At 38.6% G+C, this 15,911-nt stretch overlaps 1 protein-coding gene across 24 annotated transcripts in view; it reads left to right on the plus strand.

The window, feature by feature from the left end:
* Positions 1–15,911, plus strand: part of LOC103134101 (neurexin-1a) — a 277,111-nt gene that overhangs the window by 250,674 nt on the left and 10,526 nt on the right. For 20 of the 24 annotated variants that reach the window (XM_007546201.2, XM_007546208.2, XM_016668481.1 and 17 more), the window contains one exon: positions 10,776–10,863. In XM_007546201.2, the coding sequence (XP_007546263.1) occupies positions 10,776–10,863 (88 nt within the window). The remainder of the gene's footprint in view (positions 1–10,775; positions 10,864–15,911) is intronic. The other 4 variants (XM_007546203.2, XM_007546209.2, XM_016668492.1 and 1 more) reach the window with 1 other exon arrangement.

A 15,911-nucleotide genomic window follows, 5' to 3' on the forward strand; every position in this document is an offset into this window, starting at 1 on the left:
CTTTGTCTTGAGTCAGTTCATCAGTCATTAGTTTATCACATTCACTCCCAGCCCTTGGTGAGTGACAAATCTTGACCTGAAGGACAGGAATCTGATTACAGAGACCCTCTTGCAGGCTGCAGGCAACCGGCTCTGCGGTTGTAGGGCAAAGCTGTTCTTCCTCTTCCCTCATGTCATGTTTTAGCAAACGCTACGCATGGGAATTAGGCCTGAGTACATTCATCTCAGCAATGATAGCATCTATATTAGGATGACAAATTTGTTCCTGTCACCGCATGAGGGACTGGGACTGCACGTCAAGGCGCAGGTAAAGTCTGGAAGACAGTGATTTGTGGCCAAGCTGGATATCTCTTCTTCTGCTTCTCTTTTTCTTCAAAAGTCAGGGCATCATGCTCGTAATTGTCATCTATTTTTAGATTTTTGACAAACAAGAAAATGAGTAACTGAGCTGTAATTTTTGACTGAAAATCACAAGTGTTTGTGTAGAAGAATTTTGATAAAAAATTACCGTGATTACAAGGCGTTTTCTGGTAATTGTTATGCCTCCTTCACTCCCTCAATTATCCTTAGCGAATGATATTCCTCCTGGGTAGTTCTGTGCTCTCAGGCCAGATTACAAGCAAAGAGAGCCACAGACACTCACAGAGCTCCAGATTCGATTTCAGATAACAAAAATATCAGGGAATCCAAAGGGGGGAAAATGCTCCAATGGCGGCAGATTTCATTTATCCGAGATGTGTGAAAGCAAGGATAAGGAGGAGAGACGGAGTCGACCATGCAATACACTTTCTGCGGAGCTGCACAAGGAAGAAAGAGAAGAAACAAGAGAACTCAGGGGGAAGCGTAGGAGGGAGATGGAAGCAGATAGTGTTTTATGAACATCATAGTCAGATTTTATCGTTTAAAGCGTCAAGCTAACAGAAGGCAACCAGCCTTCTCTTGTGTAAGCTGCTAGAAGCTGTACACTCGATGGCAGCTGCTCAGCATGCACTCTTACTGTGAGGTGACTGCAAGCACATGTCCATATTGTATGAAAATGATATCTACATCCACGGCAATAAATAATAGCCACAAGGCCTAATTGAGAATCAAAATATCAGCTGTTTGTCATATGGCGCACAGGATGCCTTGAGTTGTCTAAATCAGGCTCCAGTCACACATAAGTTCGCTGTGAGTCAGTGATGGACGTGGTGACAGAGTGACGCAGACAGCGACTGAGAAACGGATTTGGTGTTTCCTCCTACACAGGCAGACAACTATACGCGCCGGCTACTTTTGTGCGCCGAGACATATCGTGTCTAGAATTTTTCATTAAGACCATGCAGATGACTGTTCCTGAAAAAGAAGCCGAAGTGAGTCCTGAGGGAGACTTAAGTAACAGCTACAAAGCAGTTCCTTGAAGCTGCCACATAAAAAGCTGCAGTCCTCACAAAAGCACTGTTCTCCAGTCCCAGAGAGGAAATATATTAAAAGTAGGTAGTCATATATTTTGAATTGGTTATGCGTGTAGTTCGTGTCCACTCCCTCCTTTGTTCCGATGCACCTTTACATCTTATGTGTCTTTTTTTAATGCAGCCTTAAATCTAAACTTTTCTTTTTTTCTTTTTCTGAGTCTGTGAAGCAAGGCCAGGCAATCCTAGTGTCTGCATAGCACAAATTATACACAAAGTAACTCAAAATAAATGAACAAAGACAGACGATGCTCCATTAAAGAGAGGAAACGACAAGAATATTCTTGAAATTTAAATGTGATGTGAAATTAAGGAAATATCAGCATGAAATCTAAACCAAATACGTAGCTAATACTTGAAAGACATAATCTGATAATGTAATCTTTGACAATAAATATTTCATCTTAATTTAAAGAAGCTAAACGTTTCTGCACACATTAATGTTTGCTCCTTTTGTTTAGCTCGGAGTGAACCTACCTCTTATGACCTAAGGGATCTAAATGCCTCATAGAAGATGGAAACTCCGGGATTCATTTATACCATTCAGTGTTTTGCAGACAACAAAATTTCAAATTGTGACTTTTCACAAGCAATGTCAGTAATGTATGTCAGTGTAGCAATCTGTGGCATGCTGCAGATTGCTACAGCACGCCACATTTTCCTAATGTTGTTCAGGGCTCTGTCAGCAGCAATAGATTTAAAAAATATAGTTTTACAGAAACCGTTAGTTGTTTATAGTATAGTGAATTGATGATTTAGAAAAGGGGTAGAATGTATAAGACTTTTTTTCTACAAACTACTTATGTTCATGTCAACAGGAAGAAAGAAAGGAAAGAAGAAAGGAAGTAAGGTTGAAATTCATTACACTATAATATATAAACACAAAATAAATAAACATTACAATAAACAAATTTATGAAACAGCTACCCTCTGCATTTGGTTGGATGAAATTCTGACACTTATTTTAATGACACACTGATTCAGTGCAAATGACTGTAGTGACACACAGTAAGTTAATGTATTCAGTTTTATAATTGGCAAATGAAGCAAAGTACCCAGAAGTCTAAGGAATGAGTTGATTCTTCATGCTTTTTTCCCACTTTTTTTGTTTTCAAAGGTAAAACTCCCTTATTTTTAAATTCTTTGGTAGGGTGCCGGTCTTTTAGGTATTTTAGCACACTGTCAGGACATTGCGTCAGCTGCGTTTAAACTGTAACAAATATCTCAAGTGTTCTTTATGCCCATGTGCATAACTGTCTTAAAAGAGATTCTCCAATAAGACAGGAATCATATTTCGTCATCCTTGCTTACTGCTCGTTTCGATACCAACAGGACTTTTTGTGGGTTTCCTAACAGCGGTTTACTTCTACACTGGCATGCTGTGACTTTACGAGGTGTGCGAAGCTGCCTCCCAGCATCTTGTTAGACTGTCTGGGGTGCAGCGACTTAAGCCTTAAGGAAGATGTATGGTGCGACAGAAACATGTGGCCACCAGGGGAGGAGATGGAGAACCTCAGACCACTGTTATTTTTTTTTTTTTAAAGTCATACTCATGAGTCCAAGGTTGACTTCTAGCAACAGCTGGTGTGTTTTTATATAAAGCAAAACCTTTTCTCCCTAGAGAACCTGCGTCTGATAACTGTGAAAGTGTGAACAGCTGGTAACCATGGACAGTTCTTACGGCATAACAAAGCGGACAAAATCACATGCTAATTACTGAACACAAATTGCTTCTGAGAAATGTCAAAAAATTTTAAAGGTAATTCATTTGGGCTTTGAGATCAAACTACAATTAAAATATTGCCTGTGTTTGGCTCATGTGGAACTCGGGATAATTAATCTGTAACGCATTATCTGCAATTATTATAATAAAAAGTTTCTTAAAAACAGAAAAACATATTTTTGTTTCCTTAATAGGTTTTGTTCAGACAGGAGTTCTTGGTCTGTGAATATTAAGGATTTTTATGATTTCTTGTGACAGTTTGAGACACTAAACTGGGTCTGGAGGTCATTTGCAGATATCAGATTCAATTCAGTAATTGAACTGAGAGGAAATATAAAACGAGTTCTTAGAATGCACACCTGCTTATTTGTATTACAGTTAATTTTTGTCTTGGTGTTAAAGTAATAGTGGCGGGTCGATCAGAAAGAGTTTATGATCTGCTCTTAATATAAACAACGGATCTTCATGGCGAGAAGGCCAAAAAATATAGATTTTGATCAGCGCTTTCGTATCATCAGCATTGGAATAGCAATAAATCCATTTAATTGCAAACTTCCCATCTTCTCTTTATGTTTGCGCTTTAAATTGTGATTCATCTATAAAATTTGTGGGTCGACGTTAAAATGGAATATTTTCTTCTTCATCTCCTTCAAAGAACAGCCTCTGTTTCTCCCCAGATGGTTATTTCCTACACTTCAGCACTCGATTGTGAATAATTTTGACAATCTGTTGTGTCACCATGAAACCCTCCATCAGAGTCTTCTTTTTTCCTCTCTCTTTCTCTCTCTCCAACTTAAACAGAGCGCCAGGAGAATATGGATGTTTTGAACATAAGTACCCCATTATACGGTGTTTGTTGCACAACTCTCTGTGATATAGACAATGACATTTGATTGTCTTTCACCCTTGTCTGTTTCTGTGCAAGAGTATTATGCTGACAGCCTGTCAGGCCAGCAGTAGGAAGTGTGTGGGCGAAGGCCAGGCAATACACTGAGCTGAATTCGCAGCCTGAGAGGCCCACATGCCTTTATTATTCTGTTGGAATCTATTGAGCATCTGGGACTAAATTATTTATCAACATCGACCTAGTTCCAGGGTGCTAAGTTAGATACTTGGTTGTCATCAGGTGTTCTGATAAGAGCTGCTGCTGGTGTGTGAAATCTGCCATGGGTAAATAAAGAACATGTGTATGCATCATAAACTAGACACCGTTTCATTTTCTTGAATGACGGTTTGAATGCAGAGCCTTTAGATATGTTGAGATCTAAACATAGCGTCTGGCTTCTTTCCATGTCGACCCACGAACCCTCATCTACCACCTCCTCCTACCTCTCCAGCGCTCTTTAATAATGTGTTACTGCAAGGCTGAAACTTAGGACAGATAACTCCTCCCAATTAGTCCACTGCCGCTCTGGTCAGATACGGACCCTCGCAGGCTGCTCTCAGTGTAAATAGGTGCCAACATGACAAATAATGGCACACAGTCTGGGCAGCAGCAACACGTAGAGAATGTTGATTCCTCAGCTTTACAGACAAATCAAGGCTGAGACCTTCACAGCTGTGCAAATCTATACTTTTAAAAAAAGCTCATGAAAAGTATATATGTAAACATACAAGGTTTTTTTGTCTTTTCCCCAAGGACATTATGTAAGCAAAATACTTCCTTTCATTTTGTTTACCTGACTTTTTTAATTTTTGTTAGTCTAAATAGCAAACATTCATAGTGGAGATTTAACATTTATTTTTTTATTTTTTCAAATGCTTAATAATTGTAAGCATTAAAGTCAACTGGAGAGACAATTACACTGATCACAATATGCACTTTAAAAAATTAAACCAATTCAAACTGAATTCAAATAACAGTCTTAATTATTGTTGACAATAGAATTAGTACCAATGTCTAAAGAAATTGTCAAAATTGTTATTGGTCATTTTTTATTTGTTTGTTCTTTTAGAAGGAAATGCCACTGCAAATACCCCTTTCTTATAAATGTCTGTCTATCATCTAAACTGCAGGTACATAACTTACTTTTTTTGGACAAAATATAGATAAAATCTACATTAAATAAGATTGCTGGTTTCTTTTTTTTGTTTTTTTTTTTTTTGAAACACACTACAATATTGTCACTGACCAGTAGTGTGCACCAGAAAAAGAGCCTTAAAAACATTGGCTTGCTTTGGAAAAAAAAAAAAAAAAAATGGCCTACTAGGGGGAAAAAAAACCCGAAAGGCAAAAGAAAACAGCAAGCATCCTCAGTGGAATACATTACCGGGACAGCAGAGGCATGCTTCAGATAAACCTTTCAGATGCCTTCAGTGTCCTCCTGACTTTCAGCTCGTCTCCAAAGAGACATGTTGTGTGCCAGGGAGCATTCATCAAATTAGACCGGAGAGAAAACAATGCAAAAACCCACGACTCTCCATGGAGACACACCGACAGGTTATCACAGAGAAGGTGTCTCTTGCTCTCGAGCACCGGGGCAGCAGCGCACAGCTTCCTCCCTGAAGAGCAGCCTTCCTTTCTCTATCCCTCCGCAGGCCAGCATTAGGAGAGGAAAACATGCATCCAGGGCAGCCGTGTACAACTGTAGTGCATTATATTAAAGTCACCCGCTGCATGTAGGAGCTATTAAGGAGTTGTGCTGGACACTGCAAGGCCGTTGAGTGTTACTAGGGAGCAGATCAGTGTTTATAAAGTTGTAGATAAACCGGTGACTGCTGACTAAGCCTTAGCGAGCACATGCAGAGCACAGCTAAGCCTGGACACTTCATTATGGAGGACCATTATCAATTCTCACAAATCGAAAACCAGCATGACGGTACTACAGAAAGCACCGGGGAACCTTTGGCTGAGTCAGGTAGGAAATTCCTGGTCGGCATCTTCTTTGATGGTTCAATCACTGCATGAGCCAAGGCCAGTCGATACCTTTACCTTTCTGCAACATTTAATCAAATTGACTTTAGTAAGCTAAATAATCTGAAATTACAGTATACACTCAACATTATGGTTGGCTTTCTGTGAAGGAAGCAGGAAGGCATTACTTTTTTCTTCCACTTCTCTGACTGTCTCCCCAGGTTCCCTCAGAGGAGTGAGGTCTCTGCTGCTCTGCAGAGCTAGATAAATGAGCTGTGCTGTAGGTTCACCATGGCTTCAGCACTTTACAGCTAGATTAATGATGCTTTGCAAACCTTGAGTCTTTGCTTTTAGCATTTTCGAAGTGCCTTCATAAAATGAACCACGGGTATATCTTGTTCATAAACGTATCTGTTGTGGCATATTTCTTGTGGGAATGATTCTATGAAATCAATCAACTGGACTCCTTTACCCAGTATTTCTGAAAATGGTAAACACTGAAGAAGAATTGTGACGGATAACCTTTATGGGCAGACAATAAAGATTGTCCAACTTTTCCTTTTCAATTATAGCCAGGGTTGTAACTCACCAGAGTTGTACTGATTTACTTATGCTACAAGCAGAAATATTAATAAAACGTGAGCACAAAGCAGCTTGGATTGCAACTAAGATTTGCTGAAGAGTGATGATGTTGCACTTAGAATAACAAGCTTTTGTTTCAGTGCATAACACACTGCTCTGTCAATGTAGTAATAGGAAGTCCGTAGCGCCAACTTGTGTTCTTCAAGTAGGGACATATAGTGCTTTATCTACTAACTGAGAGAAAGTCAAGAATGCTGCATGGGAGAAGTAGCTTGAACACCTAAAAGACCGGCACCCTACCAAATAATTTAAAAACTGTGCTGAAGACTGACCCTTTGTGCAAAAAAAAATAAAATAAAATAAAATAAACTGCTTCAAAACACTCAAATTTTTCAGCATTCAAGCATAAATTGTAATTTTTTGTCCGGTTTTGAACTGCAGTGTTACTCTAAGGCGCACCAATATGCAACTGCACTCCCATTTATCACCAAACAACTGGGTCACCAAAACATCCTACCTTAAATTAACAAGCCATGCATTGATTTTACAGTCCACCTACAGTTAAAACAATAACCTTGCATTTGCAAACACACTCCCTCACTTGATTCAGACAAAGACGTACTGACATGGGACACAAAATTAGTAAAACAGTTATGAAAGAAATCAACATTTAGTTTCCCTTTGGGAATCAGCACATGGATGAGTGAACGTAGTGTCAATCATTTTGGCGTCCTTTGGAAGGATGCAAGTGCAGGCCATTTATCAATAATAAAATATTTTTGAGTGCTTTCTATATGCACACTTCCATGCTTTGTTAAACAAGACATACTAAATCATCATTCAAATATGCACATCTAGGTTTGAGGGTGTGCATCTAGTCTATTTTTATTTATTTTTTTTATGTTTTACTATTACTTATATACAGTCAAACAATTGAAACACTGAAAGTAACTTACTTATGTTTTACACTTTCAAAATTTGAAATATTTCTCGGCCATAAATATGATGATAATTGGCCTTTAAGTGGCTGCATTGTTTTTTGTTGTTTTTATCAAAATTGATGGTACATCAGAATGATCATGATAATATCTATAGTTGTTTGTTTTCTTTGAAAAACAATCTAAAATGTTTTTTGTGGTTGTCTCAACCCAACCTACCTGTCAGTTTTCATTACGGTGGCTAAATTGCATGGTAAGCCTCACACATGGACCACGTTGAATTGTCACGGGTAAAAAAGAATCCAGGCATTGGAGGACGCCATGAATTGGTAATGTTATTGGATTTCAACCAGGTCATGGCCACATAAAATGTTGACCTACACAGTTTTCCAGGTTGATAGAGGGGCTAGTAACACAAATTTATTATGTTTGTTCACAGACATACATCTACAACACACAAATTCAATTTAACTTAGATTAAATATAACAAGTCTTCCCAAGTTTTTAACTGGGAACATGACATTATTTAAGGGTCTATCATCAGGAAAAAAAGTTTCCATGTTTTGTCAATAAAGGCATAGAAAAAAAACTGACTTCACCTTTGCTCCTCTCTTTTAGGTTGAAGAAAATGTTCATTTAGGTGCTCCTAATTAGAGCACCTCATTATTGGGACCATCTCCATAAAAGAAAAAGTCATATTAGTTTGTTGATCCAGATAATGAAGGTGTTGATACAATGCTAGTAAGAAAGTACATCAAAAAGAACCTTATAAAATTCACTGTTACTAGCATTCAATCTGGGAAGGCGATTTTCCAAAAAATTGAAGGCCACAGTTTTACAATGAGAAACAAATCTCACCAAAGAAAAACAACATAATAAAAAGGCAGTCAAGAAAAGACAGAAACGTTGCAAAAAGAAAATAATGCATGAAGCTCCATCTAAAACAGTCGTAACCATGTTAAATGGCAAAGTTCAAGAATGGACAATTAGAGAGAGACGGAACAAAAGTCTTTGGAAAGGTTACTGGGAGAACATTACTTCACTTGAATAAGAATATAGCAGCCTGACTTTTGCAATAATGCATTAAAATGCGAAACGGGACATGTAGAACAATCATGTCACCATGTCTGATGAAATCCGAACATGATATATCAGCACAAACATTTCGTACCAACTGTCAAGCATTGGTTTGTGAGTTAGATAATGATCCCCAAACACAGCGGCCAGTGTACAACATGATGGCTGGAAAAGAAAGGAGGGAAAAAAACTCCGGTTGTTGTAACGGTCCAAAGTATGGCTGTCAACCTGGTTATAAAATGTGATGGCAGTGCATTGAAACTGCTGTGGATAAATAAGTTCCTCCACAATCAAATTAATGACTGATTATAAAAAAAAAAAAATGCTCCAAGTGACATTATCTTTGTTTAGTTTTCCAAATGCATTTATTTTTTATTTGCTTCTTTCATTTTTTTTATGTCTTGATACTCTTAATATGTTTATATTTTCATCCTATTTACTGTACTGCTTTTTTCTTTCATGCATTATTTTTTTCTTATAAAAGAGAAATATCCATGTTTTAGATTTAGATTTATAGCTATAAAGTGGAGTATTAGGCCTCTTTCTGACCTGTAGGAGGGAATTAAAACATAAGTATAAACAGCTCCTCTTAGTCCTTTGGGGAGTTATCCTATATATAACACACCCACATCACACTGTTTCCTCTTCTACACCTCTACAATAAATCTGAAGGATGGAGTTTAAGGTCTGTGAGAGGGAGAATGAGAGTGGTAAGGTGGGACAACTAGGGAGGCAGTATTGATTCCTTGATTCCCGTACCTCTGCCAGAGAGTGCAGTGTGTCGAGATCTCCTGCCAGGAAAAACAAATCACGAGGCAGAAGTGATGGATGTGGCACTCCGGGATCCGGTGGTTTCGCCATCTGGATGGCCGATGCTGTATATCAGCCTCATGCACAGCAAATTAAATTTACATTTGGACGGCTTCCCCAGGCCTCACGCTTTGCAGATGCAACTGAAACGGCCCTCCGCCGCAGCACCCTTAATGGGCTTGATCTATCATTTCCAGGACTATTATGTAAAGATGATGTTGGCCCGTGTTCAGAAAGTCAGAATGATGTTACCGTCACAGCAAAATCAGATTAAGAGTAGCCAAATGGATGTTCGGCAAAATGACATCACCTTTCATTATCTTAAGATGAGTCAATGCTAATCCAACTAGCAGATGTTTTGATGCACATTTAAACATTAGTGACATAACGGCACAAATGCAATAAAAGCCAGCGTCCATCTTTATTTCGGGGCCTGATGCCCTCTTTACCAGTTTCTTTTTTCTTTTTTTTTCTTTTTATTCACCACAAAATTACAAACAATGGGCACAGCTTTATTGCTGCAGCTCATTCTACTTAGCAGCACTTCATATCCAAAAATCTAACCTGGCCTTGAGGAGGCTGCCATGCTTAAATGAAATGACCTTTAACGCAGAGCTGATCAAATGGCCTGAGGGAAGACTATAAAAAACATTGCAGTATAATGTTTTACAGTGTGCTTTTTTCTGGTCCGTTGTTTGCCCTTTCCCATTCTCTAAGACGGCACATTCTATCATCTTTGGTCTGAAATGGATTTAATAAAAGAGCATGTGCATTAGGAGAACATAGATTTCTCTTTTTGGAAGCCTAATTTGGAAAAAAAAAAAAGGAAAAATGAATTAAAATTCCAATTCCCCGGCCCTTGGTTTCCGGCCTTTTAAGGAATTTTTTTATTATTTTTACATTCAATGCCCAATAGTCCTCTAAATGCCAAAGGCACATTTGACGGCTCCTTCCAATCCCTCGACATTGTAAATATCTGCAAAGCCACACAGGCCACTGAAACACAAATTGAGCATGTGGGTTGACAATTATGTTGTGAACCTGAGCCTTCACTGTTCCTCAATAATCTGATCCCATTTCTGCAAAGAAGCTGTAGCCTGGAAAACGGCGCAGCAGCTGCTACTGTGCCAAGGCAGCGTGTGGTCGTGTTGACAGATAAATCCAGCAGCCAAATAGTGTAGCTGTCTGGATTCACATGCCATCTGCCCGCACTCTCCTTAACCTAAGCCTCTAGAAATGCCACTTTTGGTCTTTTCGAGTGGGAATCATCTCACCTTGTTCATATGACTAATCCATGCCCTCACCTCTGTGCCTATGTCCCTCTCTCTCTCTCTTTTCAGACAACTGATGACTTGATGGTGGCTTCAGCGGAGTGTCCAAGTGATGATGAAGACATTGATCCGTGTGAGCCGAGCTCAGGTGGGTTAGGTTAGTCATCTCTTTTTTATTCTACTTCTCTTTGGGTGTGTCGGTGTGTCTTTGTGTGTCATACATCACCAGAGGTACAGGTCATTAGACACCAACAGATACAGTCAAGCTGTGCAGATTGGAGTTGTGAGTAAGATTTCAGGTTTGTGAGAGGGACCTACAGTTATCTTTTTTTCTGTTCACTGCTGACTTTTCTGTTCCTATTTTAACTTGATCTCAAACAACAAAGTACAGAAATGTGACTTAGGAATCACTTATTTTATTTTTTCTACAGTATTTATGGTGTTTTTAAACGAAATAAGCTTGACTTGAAAGAAATCTCAAAATGTCAGCTACAGCAACTATATTTGGCATTGTTTCAATTGACTGAACTTTCCTTTATGAGCAAACCTCTTTTTGAGCTTAATGAAAACCTAGATAAGAAAATAGAAAGGTAAACGGATAGACTGCAAACTAGAGTTAAATAGTAATCTAAGTAGCTAAATTGCTCAATATTTAAACATTTCTGAAGCAAGTTGACCTGACAACTTTAGCTTCCCCCAGTGGACACAACTTCAAAGGATGCTCATCATAACCCTTGTGTTACTTTGGAGGTTTACATCACTTCACGTTCATATCACTACGTCACTGGACTAGAAACTCAGATTATCTCGAAGACCAGCTAATCTGAATTCATGCTAAACAAAGATGGTGAGATATTTATTTACTGAAGGTCAGTCAATAAATACTCCAACATTTTTGTTAATCTAAATCCGTTTCAAAGAATTGACTCTTTTCATTCATTTTTCATTAAAAAATCATCTCATTTCACCACTCTGAATATTTTACACTTTGACACAAGCAAATGCAGTTCAGATTCCAGACAAATAGAACCTTTATGATTCGTGCAGAAAATGTTTTTTTTTTTCAGCATCCATAGTCAGTGGTTTAATTCTGGCCATTATAAATCATTCATATCTTGTGCGCCTCTTCGACACCGTTTCCGTTTCCCAGGTGGCTTTCAAATCGCCGTCACAGAAACAATTCAAAAGTGATGGGAATCTCTTTATTGTGTTTGTAATGTGGTGTTGTCTAGCCGCCCGGCGAAAATTATTCATCATTCGACTCTGTCAACATAATGTGGCAGCGCAAAAACTTCTCAAATAAAGATACAGAGTGTTAAGTTTGAACAACACGCTGTCAGAGATCCACTGTTTGTCAAGACTGAGAAGTATTGTGGTGTTTTAATAATCTGGACTTTGTGTCGCAATATCTTGTCAAATCCATAGTGTTCATGTAATACTGCAAACAAAGGCTTCCTTTATGGCAAGATATTGAAGGGCTGCTTGTCGTTTGCCTTGTGTTCAGAAATGTATTAATTTAAACATAAGGACTGGGGCTATCTTTTATGTTCGTCAGCTTTCATGTTTGTCAGTCTTCAGTTCACCCAGCGGCATTGCTAAACAAAAGTGTTGCATGAGCAACAAAAACTACACAATCTTCTGTCTGGTTGCTGTCCCTACAAGCAGATGTTGTTACTGTGTTTTAATTGTTCACCTACAGTATTTGTTTACAGCAGCTCAGGGCATTTGCTAATATGCATAGAGGGGAGTTCTCATGGAGACCGGGGAAAAACAATTGTAATTATGAAACCTATGTGACTTCAAAATATTACATAGAAAATGGATAAGCCCAGAGAGGACTGTATGATTTTTACAGATGTGCACAGTGTCCCCACTGTTGTTAATTAAATTCTACAGCGGGCAGTGCAGGTTTATCCTGTTGTTTCTCATATGCTGTTGTTCACTGCGGCTGCACGCAACTCCCCTCGGATATGATGATTGAGGTGCATGTCAGTTGTTTTGTTCTTATAACACCAACACACTTGGTCGGTCTAAAGATTTGTGTTTAAAGAGCCCAGATGAATTCAAAATAAAAAAAAGGCATTTATTGCTTCCCCAAAGGGTTTCAAAAATACAGCCTCACTCTGACAATTTGTGATTGTAAATCTGTTCCCCGCATTGCTTGCAAAACTTTTAATCTCTTTCTCTTGCCACACATGGAGGGCAATTAGGTCTAACCCTAGCATCTGTCTATGAAAACGGGGATTTTCAAATGCATTCAGAAGTGATGAGAAGCACTGAGAACAATTAAGTCCAAACTCAAGGCTCCCTGCTCCATTTAAATGTGTTATTGATCAGTATGTGGTTGTAAAACCTCCACTAAATTAATGCCTGCCCCACAGCAAATGATATCTCCTTTCTAGTCTGAATGTCTTCCTATTCTTCTGGCTTTCCATTTGCAATATTAACTGTACTCTTTTTTCCCCCCTCTAATTCTGATTTTTCATTTTTGATTTATTTATAGAGCATGACAATAAGTATTCCAACGTGCATTTGTTACCTTAGGCAAATATTATACCTGGAAGAGTACAAGTTCACACAAGCAGCATGCATTATCATTTTTTTTATTTTTATATATTCTTTTTTTTTTTTTTTTTGACAAGGGCATCTGCCAAAACATCCGTTGCAAACAATGTGACGCTTTGGGACGCATCCTCCCCATGCTGTGCATTCTTCTCCTTTTGAGATCGCTGAGGGGGATTTGACACCAGAGCTGTGGGCTCCCAGGGTGGCAGCTGTCTAACACTGTATCCTGATTAATATCTACATTCAGAGAGGTTCACATGCTCTGCCAAGCACTCACCTCGTCTCAGTCAGGCTTGCTGCTTACAAAATCTAAAGATATTGTTGCTGATAAAAGTACAACTTGCTCATATTACTGTTTTAAGCCGCTTACTTTAATAATACCAAGGATGTAAGGTTTTTTCATGCTATATAACCTGAGAGCTTTTTTCTGGCTGCAAACTCTAAGCAGCAGCCAGAACCGAAGACACTTTGTGCCCGTGCCAACCTCTGCACTCATGTATGGCTACAGTATGATAATGTTTATGCATAAGTGAACCCAGGAGGTGAGCTCTGAAACAGACTATTATGTGAGCCGTACATGGCAAGGTCAGCTGTAGATTACTCTGTATCTCAGAGGATTCTTGTCCCCCAGCGGTCCCTTCCAGCCACTCAAAGGCATGAATTGGGTAAGCTTGCTTATTGCCATGCTTTATTACCCTTACTTCCGGAAACCATGGAGGAGCACAGCTTATCACTTGGCAGGACTCAGATTAGATCACGCTGCACCAAATTGAATCCTCCCCCCTGGTTTCGGAACCCACAGAGGAATACAGAGGGCCATGATGCAGCAACACATCTGATTTGTAAGAGGAGGAGGATTCAGGAGTACTCAGATTCTCGGCAGCCCGTCTCTGACAGCTGAATATCAGTGCAACCGTGATTACAATACCATGTTATACTGCTATCTTTGTGATGCTTGTCGGGGGAGGGAGGGGGATGGCAAACCACATTGCTGAAGGTTTTTGCTTCAATAAGATTTCCCCTCAAATTCTTCGAAAAAATAACCAAAATATATGTAGACAATTTGCATAATGACCTCACCTCCAAGGTGTTCTTATACAAATGCCGAATAAATCTTGGCATTTAGCTTAAACAACTTCTGCAGTTTTCTCTGAGTACGAACAGCTCATTTGAAGGCCAATATGAAGTGCCGGCCAATCAGCTGGAGAAAATATAGATACAGACTTGGTTGTGTGAAAATAGCCCAGCGAACAGTCTGGCAAGATCACAGCTGGCGCTGATTTTCCAGCCCTAACCTCAGTTTTCATGGTGAAAGTTAATGGAAGGGGTTGCTGCTGAGCTGCATGGGGTCAGATGGAACGGATGTCTCTTACCTACCTGCCTCATTTCATTGGCATCAAGCCTGCCGCTGTTGGAGGGGGCGAGGAGGTGCAGCTGCTGTATGTGATCCACATCCAAGGTTACATGTTACACTCTGCAAATGTCTTTGTTCCACATTATGTTTTATTTTTTCTCATCTCCGTCAATTCTCTGCACACGTATATGATTTTTTTTTGTCCAAATTTGTACAAAGCTTTAGCAAACTACTAATTTATATTACGTCATCAAACATTGCACAGCAATTTGATATAACGATAAGTTGTTTGTTGCTCCAAATATATTTGTTTTAATTGTCAGTCTGTTATTTAATTGCCTATATTTAATTGCCTCCTTGCAGGAAGACTAAACATGAATGGATAGCTACTCTATTCTGATGTGACAAATTTTCTCACATATATTAAAGGTTTCTAATTAATGGATAAATAGTTAGGGCAACTCTTCAGTAAAACTAAATTATAACTAAACAGAAAAAACAGCACGTCCTTAGTGAGGAAGCTAGCTACTTCTTGTTATCCTATAAAAATATAACTTAACAGAACTGTCTTTTTTGTAGCAGAATTTATCAAAAGAGCCTTCTATTTAATTGAAATAAATTTTAATCTAAATCTGCCAGATGTGTGAATAATTTATTAATAGATCAGGCACATTAAATAGTGTTTTAACTCAAGCAGGTGATTACCAAAAAAAAAAAAAATGTTTGCACAAAACCAGACACAGCAACATTCAATGACCAACTGAAGGTCATTGAATGTTGAGCCAGTTTGCCTTAAATCAGGTAATCTCTGGATGGTTTTTAAATTTTGTAGAGATGACTTGCACATTATGTTCAAATGCCTGTCGCCCTAAAGGCTTCTCTTTTTCTCCAGTTTATGTTTGTTTCATAACATAAAATGCAAAAACAGACAGTAAATGAGTAATAAAGCACCTCAAAAGTTAAAAAAACACCCCAGAGAATTGCTGAGAAGAAAAATTTGATGAAATTTGATACATTCAGATGTTAATGTCAGTAAATGTGTGTATGTGTTTCCAAAATTTCAACTCATGATTTTTATTATATTTTAAAATAAATTTAACAATTAAAATAAAATTGTAAAACCTTTCAGAAATTGTGGTTCCCATTAGGTGCGAGTATTTCAGTGGTCCCCACGAAGTACTATAAACGTGTATGGGTGTGTATATGTGTTTGTTCTATAGAAACACACCTAATGACAAAGGTAACTGTTGATGAAGAAATTGTTCAGCTAACAGCCTCACGAGGGA

The sequence above is a fragment of the Poecilia formosa genome, unplaced genomic scaffold (genome assembly GCF_000485575.1).
Source record: "Poecilia formosa unplaced genomic scaffold, Poecilia_formosa-5.1.2 Scaffold15, whole genome shotgun sequence".
Lineage (NCBI taxonomy): Eukaryota > Metazoa > Chordata > Actinopteri > Cyprinodontiformes > Poeciliidae > Poecilia > Poecilia formosa.